This window comes from Coniophora puteana, assembly GCF_000271625.1.
Source record: "Coniophora puteana RWD-64-598 SS2 unplaced genomic scaffold CONPUscaffold_3, whole genome shotgun sequence".
In the NCBI taxonomy this organism is placed as follows: domain Eukaryota; kingdom Fungi; phylum Basidiomycota; class Agaricomycetes; order Boletales; family Coniophoraceae; genus Coniophora; species Coniophora puteana.
Window position 1 is genome coordinate 549,937 of NW_006913055.1, and position 18,363 is coordinate 568,299.

At 52.1% G+C, this 18,363-nt stretch overlaps 6 protein-coding genes across 6 annotated transcripts; 3 read left to right on the top strand and 3 right to left on the bottom strand.

Annotated features, from left to right (window-relative positions):
* The first annotated feature begins 3,482 nt into the window (after positions 1 to 3,482).
* CONPUDRAFT_99314 (MFS general substrate transporter) lies at positions 3,483 to 6,011 on the top strand. Its single transcript, XM_007767457.1, has 10 exons — positions 3,483 to 3,681; positions 3,758 to 3,779; positions 3,837 to 3,901; positions 3,960 to 4,123; positions 4,204 to 4,310; positions 4,381 to 4,584; positions 4,656 to 4,913; positions 4,971 to 5,373; positions 5,511 to 5,748; positions 5,810 to 6,011. Exons 1-10 carry the CDS (start codon positions 3,549 to 3,551, stop codon positions 5,830 to 5,832), a joined length of 1,617 nt encoding a protein of 538 aa, XP_007765647.1. The 5' UTR covers positions 3,483 to 3,548; the 3' UTR covers positions 5,833 to 6,011.
* A 400-nt stretch (positions 6,012 to 6,411) lies between these two features.
* Positions 6,412 to 7,445, bottom strand: CONPUDRAFT_142341 (uncharacterized protein; the record flags this gene model as incomplete). The annotated part of the gene is made up of 5 exons (XM_007767458.1): positions 6,412 to 6,769; positions 6,840 to 6,911; positions 6,944 to 6,993; positions 7,053 to 7,161; positions 7,239 to 7,445. The coding sequence occupies 5 exons, from the start codon at positions 7,443 to 7,445 to the stop codon at positions 6,515 to 6,517; spliced, it is 693 nt and encodes a 230-aa protein (XP_007765648.1). The 3' UTR covers positions 6,412 to 6,514.
* Positions 7,446 to 9,313: 1,868 nt separating this feature from the next.
* On the top strand, positions 9,314 to 9,755 carry CONPUDRAFT_70689 (uncharacterized protein; the record flags this gene model as incomplete). The annotated part of the gene is made up of 2 exons (XM_007767189.1): positions 9,314 to 9,378; positions 9,419 to 9,755. The coding sequence occupies 2 exons, from the start codon at positions 9,314 to 9,316 to the stop codon at positions 9,753 to 9,755; spliced, it is 402 nt and encodes a 133-aa protein (XP_007765379.1).
* A 280-nt stretch (positions 9,756 to 10,035) lies between these two features.
* On the bottom strand, positions 10,036 to 10,844 carry CONPUDRAFT_70690 (uncharacterized protein; the record flags this gene model as incomplete). Its single annotated transcript, XM_007767190.1, has 3 exons — positions 10,036 to 10,348; positions 10,521 to 10,624; positions 10,689 to 10,844. 3 exons carry the CDS (start codon positions 10,842 to 10,844, stop codon positions 10,036 to 10,038), a joined length of 573 nt encoding a protein of 190 aa, XP_007765380.1.
* A 1,020-nt stretch (positions 10,845 to 11,864) lies between these two features.
* CONPUDRAFT_70691 (uncharacterized protein) lies at positions 11,865 to 17,013 on the top strand (the record flags this gene model as incomplete). The annotated part of the gene is made up of 17 exons (XM_007767191.1): positions 11,865 to 11,958; positions 12,032 to 12,126; positions 12,176 to 12,398; positions 12,538 to 12,625; positions 12,882 to 13,001; positions 13,742 to 13,936; positions 13,980 to 14,072; positions 14,270 to 14,292; positions 14,330 to 14,474; positions 14,592 to 14,856; positions 15,052 to 15,120; positions 15,684 to 15,786; positions 15,973 to 16,033; positions 16,204 to 16,348; positions 16,417 to 16,506; positions 16,576 to 16,643; positions 16,701 to 17,013. 17 exons carry the CDS (start codon positions 11,865 to 11,867, stop codon positions 17,011 to 17,013), a joined length of 2,190 nt encoding a protein of 729 aa, XP_007765381.1.
* Positions 17,014 to 17,738: 725 nt separating this feature from the next.
* CONPUDRAFT_150797 (uncharacterized protein) lies at positions 17,739 to 17,950 on the bottom strand (the record flags this gene model as incomplete). The annotated part of the gene is made up of 2 exons (XM_007767459.1): positions 17,739 to 17,841; positions 17,895 to 17,950. The coding sequence occupies 2 exons, from the start codon at positions 17,948 to 17,950 to the stop codon at positions 17,739 to 17,741; spliced, it is 159 nt and encodes a 52-aa protein (XP_007765649.1).
* Positions 17,951 to 18,363: the final 413 nt, after the last annotated feature.

Sequence of the window (18,363 nt, forward strand, 5' to 3'; positions counted from 1 at the left end):
TATACTACTTATATTACTATTACTGTTTGCCTAGTAATTTACGCGCGTGTAGAATTAAATAACGCTTTTGCATGAAATTTTTATTATAAAGTGGATGTATATCAGTATGTACGGACGGGATCCGGAGGTGCACTCTGAGCTGTGGATAGATACTTCTAATATTGGAATATAGTTTGCTGTGATACCGGGGCGGTTGGGATCTAGGTTTATGTGGTACAGTGGGTATCTGATGTGATGAATTGGGTGCAGGTGTCGTATCGTTGGGGACGGGGGTGAGGCGGATCCGACGGGTTTGGGGTTTATGCATATGGTAGTACGGTAAGGCGAGCTAGCCAAGTGGGTGGATATCGACTATCGACAGTCTGGGAACGTGTTCGTCCCCTGCCAGGCGCGCCCGGGCTGGGCTTGGGTTCAGCCTTCAGCTTGTGTTAAATTTAAGGATCGGTGTGGCGGTGATCGCGTCGTTACTTGATGACGGCGGTGGGCCCTTTGGGGTTCTGGGGATGGTTCAGAACTTGGGTGCGTTGGTGCCGAGTCGGAGGTGTTGTTTTGGGCGTTGTGTATATGAGACGAAGCGTCGGTGGATTTTGCACGAATTTGAAGAGAAGTTTGGGTTAATGTTGTGTGGTGGTTGATCGGGACTCGGAGGTTGGTATTGATGGGTGTTGGGATTGCGAGTAGGTACTTGGGAGTGTGATACTTTGTTATTCGTGGGCCCGGCTAGTCAGAGATGTGTTCGTACTTGAAGTCTGATTAATGTCCGTCTTCCTAGCGGCGTCTGGCTGAGCACTATATATGTGTCGAGATTTACTCGGAAACTGGATATGCCGAGTCTCTGCAGAGCGTGAGCTCAAGTGGGCGTGACTCTCCGACGAGATGTTCGCCCGGACGGTGCCGTGGTTGACATTGACAGAGCGGAAAGGGAAAAATGGGAACGCACATCTGAACAGTGTACAGCACTTTTGCATTCATCCATATATGTCATGCTAGACGTTCCGTCACCGTTCATGTTCATTGGGCGTCGTATGCGCGGACGATGCTGCGTAACTGTATCACACGTGAATGCGGCCTCAGGGAGTTCCTCTATTGCCAAACATCTCCGGTGTTTTGAAGAGATCATTCATGTTGCGGCTCGTGACTGTGGCGGTACTGGAGGACGACTCGGACAACACGCGACGACCTGCGATACGATCCGGTAACGACCTACTTCAGAAACGGTGTATCATAGTATATGTAGTTGATCATCATGGGCTGGGCCGACATACGATGGGCAGCTTCAAGGCTGTACCCTCGCAGATGCGCCATTGATAGGCTGGCTCCGGGACCTTTGGAGGCAGGCACGGTCCCCTTTCAGTATTCTGAGGGTTCGGTCTCCTTTTACAAACGACTGAAAGCCCATTAGCTCTCGATCTCCGCGCCGCCGTGCCGCGTATCCTTTCATATGCACCCTTTCCTTTGCAGAGCGAGCATGTCGCCTTGTCTTGAGTCGGATGGCGGGGCCCAACACGACGGTAACCCTTGACTCTTGAGATCTCGAGGTGACAGCCGCTTGATGCGCGACTGGGAGCAGTAAAGAAGAAAAGAAAACCTTTACTCGGACTGGCGCATATTCGTACTATGTATGTTTTCCGTTTAATCTCGCCGTGGTCACCTTGAACCTTGTCGCCAGTATTTGATGACAATTTGATAGCATCAGTCCTCCGCTCAACGTTATCGCGCTGGCCGATTTTTGTCGCCGTAGTGCACAAAAGATGTGAAGCAGACAATGACACTCACAGCTTCAGCATGTTAAACGTTTTCAACGTTTCAGAAAACAATGCCAGTCGCCTTGGCAAACTTTGAAACCTGCAATTTAGCGTTGCAGTCAACGGGGAATGTAGGCACCGATGGCGGGACGCCAAGGGACGCCCGGAGCGGCCGGAGTGACGACAGCCGCAACTAGGCCCGCTGGCCCGGGATCGGGTATGTCGCTCGCTCTCTGTAGCCTCTGTGGTCTTGGCAGACGGCGAGGGGCCGACGTGTCGGAAATGGGGGGATGCTCTTGAAGGCGGCTCCACGAGAAAGCACGCGGACGGACGGACGGACGGACGGAGCCTCCTGTCGCGATCTCGGAACTACGTTCATCTCGGAGCCATGGATGCTTCGAAGCTGAATGTGAAGCTGGAGCTCGGAGGCCTCGCGTTGCCGCTGCATTTTTCTGGGTTTTAGGGGCGTTTGTATTCAGTTTATTGTACCGGAGCTTGGGCTGCTTCTTCGGATGATCAGTGTTTGCTGGCATGCCAGGGCATGCCGGACGACGGTGAAGGCGACGACGTCATTGCGAGGGACACAATGTCGCTGTGCCTTCTTCGAGTGTGGGTGCCTTAATGCTTGTAAATTGTATAGCACGTCAGCTCAAAATTGTATGGGTCTCACGGCGGGCCGTCGGCGGCGATGGTTTGAGTCGTTGACGGCGGCTTCTGATGTCGTCACCTTCATCATATCAGGGACAGGCGGGATGGACAAGGACAGATTCATCGGTGGAGAGCAGACAGCTGCTATAGATGCACGATGAATCGATGAACAGTCGGTCGTCATTTGCTATTGTGCTCGGTGGGCTTGGTATTGTGGTGTGGGACGAAGTTGCACGGTTAGGTGGGCAGAAGATTACCCGTTTTTTCCGCGTGAACGATTTGCGCGCGAAAACGCCGCACACGTCGTCGGCGACGAGGCGTACGCGATTTCCAGATGCGCATTTGGTCAACTTCTGTGAAGTGCTCGTCCGTTTGGCAGAGAACGTTTGAGTGGCAGATGCGCTTCGCTTGGACGCACGAGTAGGCTACTGGAACGTGTCCTGAATGGGGAAAATATTGACCTCGGCGCTTGCAGCTGGTAATTGCCGTCGTTGCTGTGTCAATTGGCTCTATCCAAGGCGACATCAAGCCATCGGAATCGGAGATGCGTGTCTTATCCGATTGGTTCATCGATGCGCCACCCGTGTTCACCTGACATTTTAGCCGCCTGGGGCACAGCCACTTGGAGTTACGTCACTTCTGAATTGGAAATGAGGGTCAGGACAGTCCAGGTATGCCCATCGGTTAGTGCATATCATCGGCCTCCATGACGCTGCTTTCGTGCCAAATACTGTCTCAGTCTATCCCCGACTCATTTAATTAGTGTCTGTCCGACCTCTGAACGCCTCTAAAACCAGAGAGAGTGGTCCGAAAGGACATCATAAATTTTCAAAACGGATAGAGCGGCATTGATCGGCACGTCAACGCGATGAGTCCCCTCGAATTGTCTCCCATGTGGGGAACGTTTTCGGCCAGCGCTTGTGTGTGCTCACTCCCAATTGCAATGCACCGTAAAGGACTGGGAATTTATTGGATTTGATCAACGGGATCACCGTAGTGGAGCCCTTCTGACACTCCAAGACTGCATAAAAGCGGTGGCGCTGTTCGAAAACTCAGAGCTCACAACCGCCCCTTCTCCCCCTTCCATCCCTCTTGACAATCGTCCCCCTTCCGCTCAACGCCACTATTTTCCTCCCATAACAAGAGCGCCTCACCATGCCTTCCTTCGAGGAGAAAGATTTGCACAAGCACGACGCAGAGAAGCAGGAGGACTCTGTGTCCATACAATCCGCAAAGTCAAGTCACGCCGAGGGCGTCGGCAGGGACTATGAACTCAAGTGCATGCTCAGTGAGTCTCCCATCGTTTACCCTCGGTCAACGAGTCCTTATCGTCGCACCTCGCCCTTATCACCAACGTTCGTCAGTCAACAAATGTCTGCAGGAAGAGTAAGTCGCCGTTCCGGCCCATGCGATTGGTCCCTGTTGCTCACGTGTGTCTTCCAGGATCGGTTTCGGTCGCTACCAGTATCAGCTCTTCATTCTCGCCGGACTGGGATGGCTAGCAGACAGTGCGTGGTTTATCGTTGCTCTTCGTCCCTTGTAGGCTCACCATCATTCTCTCGCTAGACCTGTGGCTGCAGGGTCTCGCCGTCGTCCTCCCACAAGTCGAGCAGGAATTCAACCCGAGCCAGATCGAGTACGCCGTCCTCGCTGAGTTTGCCGGTCTCATCTGCGGCGCGACGACGTGGGGCATCCTCGCGGACGTCATCGGCAGACGGCTGTCGTTCATGGTGAGTACAATTTCCAATAGCGCGTCCGCCACTGTCGCTGTCGCCCGGTTCGCGGAGCTAATAGCCGTCATCGTTGGCAGATCACTCTGTTCCTGGCCGGTGTCTTCGGTCTCGCAGCCGGCGGTGCACCCAACTTTGTCGCGTTCTGCTCGCTCATTGCCTGCATGGGCTTTGGTATCGGTGGAAAGTGGGTCATCATCTCTGTAGCCTCCGAAATTTGGAGGCGCTAATGGCCATTATCACCCCACTGCTCACAGCCTGCCCGTTGATGGAGCGCTCTACCTTGAGGCGATTCCTGCATCGCACCAGTGGACCCTCACGCTGCTCTCGGTTTGGTGGGCAATTGGTCAGCTGGTTTCATCACTGATCTCGTGGGGCTTCATCGTAAACTACTCGTGCGACACGTCGATACCCGCGGGCCAGTGCCCACGGTCCGAGAACCCCGGCTGGAGATACACCATGTGCGTCACTAGCAGAACTGAATTGTTACCCCGCATGACGAGGCTGACCGATCGTTCTTCGTGGCTGACAGCTTCACCCTCGGCTCCATTACCCTGCTGATGTTCATTTCGCGCTTCTTCATCTTCGACGTCAAGGAGTCGTCCAAGTACCTCGTTTCGCAGGGCCGCGACGAGGAGGCGATTGAGGCACTCGAGCACATGGCGAAGCTCAACGGCAAGAGCATCACGCTCACCCTGCAGGACTTCAAGAACATCTCTGAGGTCGACCGCTCGCGCCCGCCCATGTCCAACCTCGAGATTGTCAAGGAGGCCGTGACGAGCATGTCTCTGTGAGTACATCCTCCCTGCACACCAATGTGGCTCATGAACGTTCTGTCACGCCATAGCTCGCACATCAAGCCTCTCTTCACGAGTAAGATCCTCGGCATCAACACGTCGCTCATCATCTTCATCTGGGGGCTCATCGGGCTCGCCTACCCGCTCTTCAACGCCTACCTCCCGCTCTACCTCGCCGCGCAGGGCTCATCGTCCGGCTCGGGCTCGCTCGACGAGACGTACCGCAACTACGCGATCATCTCCGTGCTCGGCATCCCCGGCTCGCTCATCGCGTGCGCCGTAGTTGACTGGACACGCGGTTCCTCGGGCTCGCGCTTCTTCATCGGCGGCCGTAAGCTGTCGCTCGCGGTCTCGACCGCGCTCACGGGCATCTTCCTGTTCCTGTTCACGACGAGCCACAACGCGGCGGCTGTGCTCGGGTGGTCGTGCGCGTCGGGGCTGACGCAGAACGCGGTACGTGGGCTATGCTTGTGGGTTGGGGGCTGACCGTTTATGTTTGCATGCCTACTTTCTCCTCTTCCGACCCTCCCTCCCCTATCGCCCGCCCATTGACAATCTGTGTGATAACGGTTGGTCGTTGGTAACTGTAGATGTACGGTGTCCTGTACGCGTACACGCCCGAGGTGTTCCCCGCGCCGCACCGCGGTACGGGCGACGCGCTCTGCTCGGCGCTGAACCGCATCGGCGGGTTCATCGCGCCGCTGATTAAAATTGCGACGACGCCCAAGAACGGCGGCCTGTCTGCTAACGCGGCTAACGGACCCGTGTTTGTTTCCGCAGCGCTGTTCATGGTCTCGGCCTTCCTCACTGTGCTCCTCCCCATCGAGGTTCGTCATTCTTCCGCTCCTTTTGTGCGTCTCGGATGGCTGATAATTGGTGTGCCTGTAGACTGCAGGGAGGTCGGCACTGTAACGACGTGTACTCGACTCACGTTTTTCCCTATGTATGTATCTTCGACGAGGTGCTGTTGTGTCCGAGATGTGGATGTTCACGAGGGGTCCGTATTTATACCTCATACCCCCTGTAATACCTTGTTCTCTTTCGCCTCTTTTTTTGCCGTTGCATCCACCCTATTGCATACCCGCACGCCATCCTCCCCTCCCCTTCGACACTGCCGCCTGTCCTATCCTTCCTTCCTTCCTTCCGCCCGCGCCACCATCGCATCGCCATCGCATCGCTCCACGCCCCGTCTGCAGGTTGATACTTTAAAAAGTACTTGTTTTACTAATTTGTATATACCCATCGCAATGCCATGTAGTAGCTACGGATATGCATGCCAGCTGACTTTCCTGCCATCGTCTTTTGCTGATCATGTTCGTGGCGATCGTTGAGCGTGCCACAGTGTTGCGTGTCTTCTTGGTTAAAGTATTGCTCTCACTATACTCAGGAGTGCTAAAGCGCTGATACTGCTTCACACTATAGCTTCATCGAACCGTTCAAGTTGGGCGCGCTGAATGGCCTTTGAGACTCATTCCTTCATCATCTGTGGGATATGTATATGAAATTACTTTCACTTCTTTCCCCCGGGATCTTGGGGTGTACAGTAGAATAGAGATACATGTATACCTCCATGGCTAACTAGACTTTTCATGCCTCACTCCCCACTCTCTTCTACAGCAAAGTCCTCTGACAGGCAAACTTGGAACATTCCGGCAGACCTCAGATTGTCCATGGTAGGCTCTTGTACCTCGTCGAGTTGTAACCGTAACACCGGTTTGCGATTGGAGAGCCATAGCATCTCGAGCATGCCCACGCTGCTGACTACCAAAGTGTCTTTGTCGCGCCGAGCCCCTGCAAGAACCACAGCGAGTAAGAGCATGATGACGGAGGCACATAATCCAAAGAGTATCTGTCAAATGTGTGAGTGTTAGAGCCTGGGCGTTTTTGAAATGCGTGTCATAAAGACCGAGGAAGCTTACAGGAGTCAAGTTGATCTGCGGATGAAGAAGGTGAATTGGTGCGATAAACTCGAGTGCGAGATATGCCAAACACTGAGACGCAAAACCAGGACGCTTTGAGAAACGTTTGCACCTCCTATTTCTGGTTCATAACCGCCCTGTGACAGTTGTGCCGCTATACGTGGATGTTTCGTTGTAATGAAACGGTTTAGTATGCCCAGTTGAAATACATACCAACCCAAAGTATCATCGCCGCAATCCTCGCTAGCGCGCTTTCAAAGTCCTCCAGCTTAAGTGAACATGAAGGGTAACCGGGCAGTTCGCCTCCATGAGCGGATTGAGCCTCTAATTATTAATGTCAGCAGGTAATTCCAAAGTGATAGTCTCAAACGTGTACTGCAGGATGTTTGCGTTGAGTACGTTGAGTGATATGCATGGTGCTTTCGAGCTCCCAGATTGTGCTGTGTGCTCAGCGGGAGCGGCCGCAGGGCCAGCGATGGCGTCGAGAGCAGGAACTTTCTCGTGCAGAATCAGATCCTGGAACGAGACCGTCAGGCGCATCTCTGCGTGCAGCCACCGGCTTGAGACGACGGCGGTATGGTAGTTAGGCGGGGCGGGGTCGAACATGGCCCACGGGCTGCGGGACGTACACCAGGTCCGTGACGAGCGCGAAGCCTCCGAGCGTGAGCTGGAACAGTTTCAGCCCGACTACAATAGCCATGCTAACCAAGAACATTTTACCTACGTGATGAATCCTTCCGCCCACACCAACACGCTATACATGTGCAGGGTTGGGGTCGGGATGAGCCTCCTGTATGCGGGTCTTTGTTATGAAAGTGAAAAGAGAGAAGAACTCACGATACGCACGATGTGGTCATACTCAGCCAGCAAATCTGATCAGCCTTGGCGCTGTTAGCTATGGGTGTTGGACAATGCTGGATGACGTCCGAAGATATCGGACGATGTCGGGCAATGTCGGACGATGTTGGACGACGATGTTGGACGATGTTGGACGATGTTGGACGATGTTGGACGATGTTGGACGATGTCGGAGATGTCGGATGACGACGATAGGGTGCGTTGGACGATGTTGATGTTGGAAGACGACGATGCGTTGATGTGATCGGGAAGTCGGGGCCGGGGCGGGACACATGCTCCCGAGGGCTCGGTGCCAAAGTCTGGTATTCGTTTGAAAGCGGTGGGCGGGCCGAATTGCCGGAACTCTGAATCGGTCTAGACTCCATAGGCCACGCGAGGCCCAGGAGTTAGACTTTAAGATAACCGCCGATCGAGAATACTTTGAATGCGAGAGCGTGACAGTGGCATGTGTGACATCATTCTTCATGATAATGACAAGACAGCTATGTTGATTGTTATGATGAAGATATCTTAAACCCGCTAAGAGAGTGCTTTCAAATAGTTTTCAAGTAACACGCTGTCAGATACGGACAAATTATTGAAAAGTACCGGGACGACAGCCTTCAATAATTTTAAAGATAATTACTGCAGGGTTATCAAAGACCAAATTGACGGTTTGGGTTAGGATAAGTGCCATCCCTTTATTGAGAAGGTTATCGGATAATTATTCAAAGCGGCATCTTTAATAGTGTCAAGATAGCACCGCCGGGGTTATCAACAACATTATCCAAAAGCGGCTTCAGAGTAACGTTCACGATAGCATTTCAAATAGCCAAGGCATTGTTACTTGAAAGTCTGTCAGACCTGTCTCTGATACGGTTTCTGATAATGAAAAACTAATTATTTTAACCCGGGAAGTCCCGTTCACTCTATTTATTACGATATATTTCAAATAAAATGGTCACTTTTACTAAGAAATGTTTCCAGTGAGAACGGTGCCAAGGGGGTAATAACCGGGATCCTCCGAAGAAGCCATTAGTGTGGGAGAACTGTACACCACCTTCCCACAGCGTGGCTGTGCTGCTAGGAAGGTTGCTCGAGAAGGGGTTGCGAGTGCGTATAAGCCGTCCAGGGTGCGACGCTTAATTTCATTGTTATTTGTCTTTTCTTTCTTTTTCCGTGACTGACGATGTTGATGGACGATTTTTCAGCGGGTCATCCTCTCTCGGAGATGGAGACAACGCAAGAACGTGCAAAATAGGGTTTTTTTCCTCTCAACTATGGACGAGGTTCAGCTCGTCGCTGGCGAGCTCGGCCACACTACGAGGGTTTATCATCTCGCACACGCGGTATTTCAGTGTCACTGTGCATACGGAGATCAAGATATGTATTGCCGCGTGCAGTGTCGGACAATGCCGGGGACTTCGGCGCGCCGTCGCATGCTATCTTCAACTTTTCGCCAATGTAAACCCCTCGATGTTTCTCCCGCTACAGCTGCTCATGACGATTTCACTTCACGGTTCGCACCCGCCAGATATGGATATCCACCTCCAAAGCTTCTCCATTCCAAACCTCTCTTCGCTCATGATCGCCATGCCCAGGCCTGTGTACCTCTCCATCTCTCGCTTGGACTGACAATGACCTTGTCGTGCTTGCTCACGGTTTCCGCTACATACTACGAGGCTCTCGATGCGCGGGACAAGTACATTGTCGAGCGGCTGTTCCAGTCTGATGCCCTTCAGGTACATCATCATGAGCGTCCAAAACTACGAAGGCAAGGTGCACCGCTACGTCGGCTACCCGGTGGTGGACGCTCTCCAGATGATGGGCCGCGCACATTGCCCGCGCGAGGATGACCGGAGCCGCTGCGTGTTGATGATACAGCAGACGCGGACGGAGTTCTACAAGGAGTTTGAGGCGACTTACGGTGGCGGTGGGCGCAGCAGCATCACGACATTCACAAAGGTCCAGACGCAGGTGCCCCAGGTGCTCTATATGTTAGACGAGGCCGTGTTCATCGGCGTGCCGACGGTTTCAGACGAGGCGATCTGCGCGAAGCTCGCGCTGTTGAGGTTATGAAGTAAGGGGCGGTAAGGGGGTGGATTTAAGGTTGCTCGAGAAATGGGATCTATTTACTCAACTCGTGCGTAAGGCCATGCTATAGACGCATACTTTTAGTCTTCTAATCGCAGAGTCAAGCGACAAAGCAATGTAAATATTGTTCCCTAATTCTTTGGCGATCAATCGATCAAAGTCAACCAATTTTTGCCTTAAGTGGGTTGTACGAGTGCCGAAGAGTTTGGTGCTAAAAAGAATATATTCTATATATCATCCTATGTATTCTAAAACTGATTTACGACTACATGTCCGTGGTCTTAGACACAACGCTCTTCGCCTCCTCTACCATACTCCTCAAAGTAATATTGGGAATTGGCCTTACAGTGATGCAAGTACGACAGCACGGGCATCTGAGCTCAGGCTGGGGCAATCCAGCGTCCCTTAGTGCATGTGCGGAGAAAGCTATAATGTCGTTCATGACATTGGGTCCAGGATTGCCTTCTTGATGATGAGGAAGGATGAGATTGGTGCGAGTAGCAACGTAATCTCGCGTCGCCGTGTATATCATGGACAGGTAGCAGTCGTGACACATGGAATGCCCGCAGTTGCGCAAGCTATAATCAACTAACTCAGTAAATAATACTAATGGAAGACAAGAAACATTACATGTGCGGATTTATCATCCATTCCGTACATATCATGCAAGAAAGGTTATTCCTTAACAGTCTAATCACCTGCGTCACCGCGGACCGGTGAGACAAATCACACAAACATACTATAGAACACCTTACCTCAGTCAAGGTCACAGAGTCGCTGCTCGGGTTTGAAGAATTATGGGTGGTCACAATACTCTTTGAGACCACTTCGAAGTCTTCCAAAGCCTCGACAGTCTGAATGCCATCATCCATCAGCACTTCCGGGTCCAGACACCCTCGTACATGCGAGCGTACGCACCACGGGTACATCGTTATCGGCGAGCTGGCCGGCCGCATGGTCTTCCCCCACAAGGACCCATGCAGCGTCCCCGCTCAATGAGGCCAGCGGTCCATCGGCGGAAAGATTCTCGCCACGAAAACTAGGAAGAGAGTGGCTGTACGCGAGATCGGACATGCACAGAGGAGGTATGCGAATGATATGAAGACAACCTTGATTATATCCGTCCTTTATATCCTCGTCTCTACATGCAGGGTTACAAGGACAGACCGTCACAAAGAGTTCCGCTCGCTTAACTCTTACGATGCGCCAAAGCAGCTTTCGTGTCTTGTCAAAGGGCCTTTTTAGAGGTTAGAGCTAAAATAGATCGCTTGTCCCGAGCTGCAATGGACCAGACCCTTTCACGATACGTCCCTGTCCAGGGTCATCTAAATTTACTTCAAAGAACAAAAGGGCTCGCTTACCTTTCATGATGCGTTGAGAAGCCGCTTAGGTGTCTCGTCAAAGGGGAAATCAGGGTCAGAACCAAAATTTCCAGATGTGGAGAACCTCACCGACGACTCTTCCACTGTGTGAAGCCGCGCTAAGCTCAAATGCGGGGCACATGCTAAGGTCCTACATCCATATGAACACAAACTTGCGTGGAGCTCTAAGCTGAAGCGCTGAGGGGCCAAGCTGTGGGGTCGGGAGATGAAGCAAACAGAATCAGTGCCGGCTTAAGACTCATGTAATGCAACGCAATGATTGGCGTCGCGGGTTGATCGGGAGCCAAAAGGATGGCCTACTACAATAGTAGCCAGCGTATTGTCCCTGACCGACGCAAACGCTGGTCCATCAACGCTGGCTGCAGCTGTTTTTCGAATATTCATACCGAATTTGTACTCACGGGAAGTGCCTTTGGCGTAAGATATCTAGCATGACTGCTTCGCGAACCAGTAGACGGTCGAATGCATACGCTCGTCCACTGCGTCGAGATCGCGCACGAGCGGTCCATACATGGAAAGCATTATCGGGACAGTGAAGAGGTTGGTTGACAGGCGAAGGGTTGACATCCACTAGACAATGGAGAACAACACGCCCCTCAGGGGCGTGACAAGCCGAGTGGCACGACCTGACCCTCTGAAAGGCAGCCTAGACTATATAATAAGTCTTTTACCTCCCAAGTCTCGTCAGCATTTTTCGATCCTTAGAACTTCCATGCACCGTTTTGATGACAGCGTCATGGCCGTGCGACGCCATGCAGGCAACATTCAAGCTCTCGGAGAAGTCAGAGCTATCATCACTCAGGAAGGTAAGAAGCAGTTCTCGGTACCGATTTCGCTGGACAAATATTCAACAAATATTCACTTGTCTGTTATATGCAGACGAACTAGTCTTGTGCACCGGCGTACGCTCGCATTTCTTCCAGACTGTATCGAACGATTGGGCCATCTATCCACACCCACCTAGATGCATTCGAGTAAGCGCCAAACATACAACTCCCAGTGGCAATATAGCTGATCGTTTAGGCTGTCGTACCAAGGTGGAACATTGATATCAGAGAAGACGGCGTAGTGGTCGACAGGTGGACGCTCGGATTCAATTCCTGGGAGGCACATGAAGAATTTGGTGAAATTGTATTTGACTGCTGGTGGGCCAGCCGTGGTGCCGCTTCACGCTGTGTTATAGATGACAGTGAGACCGAGTATTTGCCGTTGTATAATGAGGATGAGGACGAGGACGACGCAAACGGTACGCAGGAATTCAAAGCTGGGAGGGGATAGTATTGTTACCGGGTGGACATGGTAGATAGGTGTCGGACTGTAACTGCAATCTCAGAACCATTAGCTTGTGATCAAACATGATGACATGCTCAAAAGCAGCGCGATAGGCGGCATAGGCATTCCAAGGAATGTCTTCTGTAGTTTCCCCATTGATACAGTGATCGCACCCCGTGAAGGGTGGGCTGGTCGGGATATGTGAGTCACTGAGCTAAAGGAAGACTCAACTCGTGCGTGCAACCTCACCAAGTGTAGAAGTGGCCCTCAAGTTGCATTGTGATCCAATTTTGCATGCCTTGCCTTCGGCGAGCTCCGTCCCCAAGACGTTTGATAGTTTACAGTCACACACGAACGACCACTAGAGTGTACCATGTTTCCGCCGTTACGTGAGGCAAATATTGGGCGCACCTAGACAGCAAGAATGGTTTTAAAGTCAAGCTCGAACCGGCACTAGGCAAACCGATTCGGGCAGGCTCACGTTGAGCTCAGCAGCTAACGGTGACAGAGCCTCATTAATTACTAAGACAGAAGGACTTAAACCAAGCGACGGTGCATTTATTGGGTTTTTGGGAGGGTAAGTTGTAGTATACACATATGATCAAGGTGAATACTACCAAGGACCTAAGCACTCTTTCCGTCGAGCTCCAAACCCGATTGCTTACCTTGGCTTGCCAACGTGGTAGTAATTGATTGCTGGCACCTTTGGACCACCTGCACGGTCGCCGTCAGCGCTGAATCTTCTTCGCTATCACATATAGCGTCGCACCTCGATCAATAAAATGCAATCGCTTCCCCCGAGTGCATACCCGGCCCGTCTGCAAGCGCTAATATAGCACCTGCTTCCCGAAAGACTCACGGCTCCTTGCCAGGTGTTTACCTGGGCTTCACTCGTCGTACCACTCACGAACAGCCGGGCCTGGAATCTGTAACCTTCCGAGGCTAGGTGGAACTGGCCCTGTATACTAATGGGGCGACAGTGCTCACGGAGTGAACAATGTAAATTAGAGGCCGGTACAGAGAGGTCATCGCCGGGCAAAGCTTGGGGGGAGTCTACTGGAGGGAAAACATCGCGTTATTCGAGATCTAGATGGCGGTAGAGGTCTTGTGGAGCTGACGGGATCGAATGCGTCTACGGGCTGGGGAATCATTGGCGACAGATGCGGCGGGCTCGACGGTTGAGAGTCGCGTGTGAAGCGGGAGCATAGCCAGCGTTAAGGCCAGAGGCAGGGGATGAGGAGAACGGGAGGTGAGGTCGGTGTCAGCGGTCGAGGGTAAAGTTTGACTGCAACAGCATACCGCGCGCATGTGCATGAGGCTTCTGGTGCCTCCCTCGACCGTTGTACCCGTGTATATGCCCGGTGTATCCGAATCCCCTCCGATGTGTGTGGAAGTGGAGTTGACCTCAACGAGCTCGACAGGTGTATTGCAAGGAGAGGCCCTGGTTGTGCCGGGGTACACGAGCCGGGCAAGGATGTATGGAGATAAGGCGGTTGAGGTGAGAGGAGGACGGTGCGAGGGAGATTAATGCACACGATGGATAATGTCATTATAGTGCACACATTGACAACGATGGGGGTTTGCGGGTGGGCCGAGAAGTTGCGGGGAAGGAAATCAAGGAGGCTGTATGGCTGAGTGCTGGCTTTGTGTGATGTCGGAGCGAGCTTCCACGTACCGAGCCGCTGCCTTGCGTGATCCATCCAGGGTATATTCGAGGAGGTGCGGAAGCAATAATACAACCCCCCCATCCGCGTCATCCCTCCATACACTCGATACCATGGGCTCTTCATCCTACCCCCTGGGTCGCCTCCTTAACGTATGTTGTCCTCTTGACCTTATCCCTAGTACTTCCACTGACAATACCCTAGGTTCGCCCTCTGTAAACCCGCATACGTATATACTCAGTCTCGCCATCTGCAACGTTGTCAGGGTTTTCGTGCGGGCTCCCTGTGGCAGCTTACCTGAGTCTCTACACTTACGGATTCACTACCAAGGTGGCGCTCAGCTACACGTTGATTGCAGCGCGGGCCAACGTCTGCAAGCCTTTCTGGTCAGTCCAGTTCTCAGCACCTCGACCCGAACTTTCATATACTGATTGATAGAAACAACACTAGGAATATGCGGTACTCGATTTACCGATAAATATCTACTCGCGCCAAATGGCTAGCACCATGGTCTCCCTTGTCATATCCCTGCTCGAGCGTAAACTTCCTTCGCCAACGTTGTCGCTTGCTTCTCCTACACCGCAAGGTTGCGATAGATTTCGCTACCTTCAACGCACCCATGAACGCGTGTTCACCACTACCGTTGCATCCACTCCTTTCTCATTCGCCGGCAGGAAGGCTGCTTTTCATTTACTAAAACGACGAAGTCCGCCAAATGCCAGCCATGGGAAGGATAAAAAATGCAAGAGGAGGGCTCTTCCTAGTACTGTCAGTGTCTACCTGGTGATAACGCTACCGGCGTGATCATCACGTCCTCGTCATACAGCGGCACATATTCCTCTGCCTCAGCGTCGTCTAGAACGGTGCTAGAAGTGGCATTTATGGCTAGCCCACTAGGCCTCGGGTAAGTAAATAATGCGTTCGGCACATATGACTATTGCTTACCTTCCTGCGTGATGATAGCCCAAACTTATCCTATCGTATGGATGCTGCCTGAACGGTCATGGCCCGTCGAAACGATTCATGGGTTCTGTAAGTGTCCAAGGAATGAAGAAACGTCGACTTGAGCTAGGAGAAGGTATTATATGAAATAGACACCTGTTCATAACGGCGATGCCACTGCCTTTGTCAATTTTGTTATGCTACCGAGCTATTTACAAACCTGAGGTCGTTTGCTCTCCATTGTCTGCTGGATGGCAAGATCCTTTCCATAGCTACCTTATTCGCTCCCTTTTTAATATTTACCTGACGACCGTGGACTCATGGACTACTTCCGCGTTCACCGACTTAGCGGACAAGGCACTCAAGATGACTAATGCACGGTCGAGTCTGTTTTTGCTTGGTTTTCGCTCTGTTTCCCCGAAGCTGCTGGAAAGTGCTAGAACTGTAGAACAGCTTGGTTGTAGCAAGCCAAACGGCCACGTGATGTATTCGCCTCCGCGGGCCGGTCTTCCATGAGCTCCATCCCCCTTCTCCCATGTCGCTCTCCTCTCAGACTCCGGTGACATAAGCTACGTCGCCTCGCGTTCTCTCGAATTGGAGCCATGTTGGACGTCAAGCATCGAACACTATAACTGCATGCTGCTTCTCATCAGACATATGTAATGAGGAACGCGCTCGTTGTACAGGCTTGCTCCGTCGCACTTGTGGAACGGCAGGCTCCTGAGGAAATCAGAGTAGAAGGACTAGAATCAATTGGTGCGTTTTTGACCCTCATCCAAGTCTTCTTCCCCCTTGAGTGACTCTACGCTTATACCCCTTTGAACTCGGCAGACCGTTGCAACGATGGTAGTCGATCGAACAAAAGAAACAAACAGCAGAGTCTAAGCGGCCTTATTTGATTTTAACCCCTGAGCTTTTTCCCTTTGACGAGACGTCAAGCAGCATCTAGCCCTGATATTTTCCCTTTCACGAGATGTCAAGGCATCTCAACGGACTGTGAAAGGTAAGCGAATGGAGGCCTTTGTCCTTTCAACCAGGAATTTTCCATATTTCTTTCTAACCCTGCACACTAGCGAGTACTTAAAAGCTCCTCGCAGATGCTCGAGGTTACTGTCTTTTCGTCCGCTCATCCCTCTCCCCTCCATCCTTCTGTATGTCTAATCTACCGTCCAGCAACAGCAGTCCCGAGACTGTCCGTGACCATCATCACATCAGCACCACGATCGCATCGCTCACCGTGTCGCCAAATCTCGCTGCGGAAGAGCTGACGGCTAGCGAGGCCGAGGACGGTTTTGATTTCGAGGTCCTCACGTCTTTAGTAAGTATAATGATACAATGACGTTCGGAATTAAACGTACTAATGAGCCATGCCGCCATGCCTTCTAGAGCATCGAGGACTTGGAAGGCTTTGAAGAAGACTCAGAGCAGCAAGACCATCCTGACACCACTAACGGTGATACCGCCGCCTTTTCCGAGGTGAATCTGTTTTAAAACAACGAAAAAATGGGATGTCTAGCTGATCTACCCACGCTTTCCGTCCTCCAGGTGATTCGTGTGCTGAAAGGCAACCTCACTTGCATGATATGCTCTGAGTGGTTGAGCGACCCGTACATGTAAGCCTCTCAATTTTTGTTAGGTTTTTACTTACATAACGGTGCCGGGATATCTAGATTGCGTAACTGCGGGCATTCTGTTTGCAAACGCTGCTACCTCTCCATGATGTATACCACGACTCGAGACCACGTTGCGGCTCGTACTCGCTTCATCCTCCCTGATCATCACAGAGGCAACTTCAGTAACGAGGTCATTGAGCATATTATGGGCGTCTGTTCAGGGGCGTTGACGGCGGCTGGGTTGCCCCAGCCCGAACTCAAATGCCCTGGGTGTCGCGCACGCGTTACTTTCAAGCCCATTCCTAACATAGCCCTGCGGAATCTGGCAGAAGAGACGTGGAACATCTTGTTGCAAGTCAGGGATAATTAGCGTAGTCGTATAGAAAGACTGTTGATAGATCGCCAGCATGGTGCATAGAATGATAAACTTTAACATCGTAGACTCTCTGGACGTGAAGGAACAGAAGTGCGACCACTTGCACGACGACTCGGCGCTGTACGCCTCGCAGGGCAGGAACACGACCTCGCGGACTTCTTCTCGTCGCAGCAGGGCCTGCCGCTCGTACAGGGCACTCGCGCGCGTTGGTCTATCAAGGAACATCCATCCTCCCTTGCTCGAGATATGCCACAATTGGGATTGTCTCCTTCGCACTGCCAGCACCGGTCAAAGCATCACGCGAAAAGTATATATGAGATCATGTAGCACGGAAAACGGCAGAGTGACTGATGTGAGTGAGTGAGGAGCTGGGGTTGGTGGTCATTCCGATGCATATGTACAGCGGGTCACTACATTTTAAAGACAGTCCTAGATATATCACCTTGGGAGATTCTGGTCGCCTGCCATTGCATCAACCCTCCCCATCAAGCTCCAGCGAATTCGCACCCCTAGCATCACATCGCTATTTTGGTGCGTGGACAGCAACACAGTACCCAGTTTCGATGCTGTGAGGTCTGTTCAGTGCGTCCATAACAAGCATCCCGCCTCCCAGGTAAGAGGTCCACCGAACCAGGAGCTATTTGGCGTCCAAAGTCGCTGATGCTAACCTAGTAGAAACTATCCACGGTTCGGCATTCCGATGAGGATGGAGAGGGGCTCTAGATGGCGAACAAAGGGGTACGCTTGTCATCCGTTGTCTGATCACTGTGGAGGAATAGGATGTGCACACAAAGTGGAGAGGGAATATTGGACGAGTCCGGCCTGGGGTTGAATGAGTAGAGGGGCTGTCGCTTGGGGCTAGGACTAGTACTTACACTACGGCGATTAGCGTCTGCAACAGCTTCGTCCTATCTTCGACCTCCATCTCCATGACGTCGTATACGGATTCGATGCTCTAATCCATACATCGCTTGACGGCGTCCGGCTCGGAATGAGGCATTTGTTTCAACGGCAAACCCGTCTCCTATGTCGCGGCCCGTCGCTCCAAGTGCTTTTAGCCACGCATTGCTATTCATCACATCCACGCACGCGTTGAGATTGAGCACCTTCTCGAGACAATCGCCTGGTCTGTGGCAAGGTCCGGCGGGAGCTGCAGGAGCAAGAAGTGCGCTTGGAGGAGAAGGAAGGGCTTGACTCGATCGAGTTTGACGGGAATGGTTATAATATTTGACGAAGGAGCACGTCCTTGCGATACATAGGGATAGATCCAAATTCAGCGGAGGAAGCGACGACCTCGTGGAGACCCTTCATTGAGCAAAAGAGTATAGGCCCTCGACAGTGACC

What these genes read in the sequence shown, in the direction of transcription:
- CONPUDRAFT_99314 (XM_007767457.1), top strand. Translation starts at nt 3,549, where the DNA reads ATGCCTTCCTTCGAGGAGAAAGATTTGCACAAGCACGACGCAGAGAAG. An exon ending in TGAACTCAAGTGCATGCTCA is followed by an intron (nt 3,682 to 3,757) that starts GTGAGTCTCCCA and finishes AACGTTCGTCAG; the next exon opens with TCAACAAATGTCTGCAGGAA. An exon ending in CCCGGCTGGAGATACACCAT is followed by an intron (nt 4,585 to 4,655) that starts GTGCGTCACTAG and finishes CGTGGCTGACAG; the next exon opens with CTTCACCCTCGGCTCCATTA.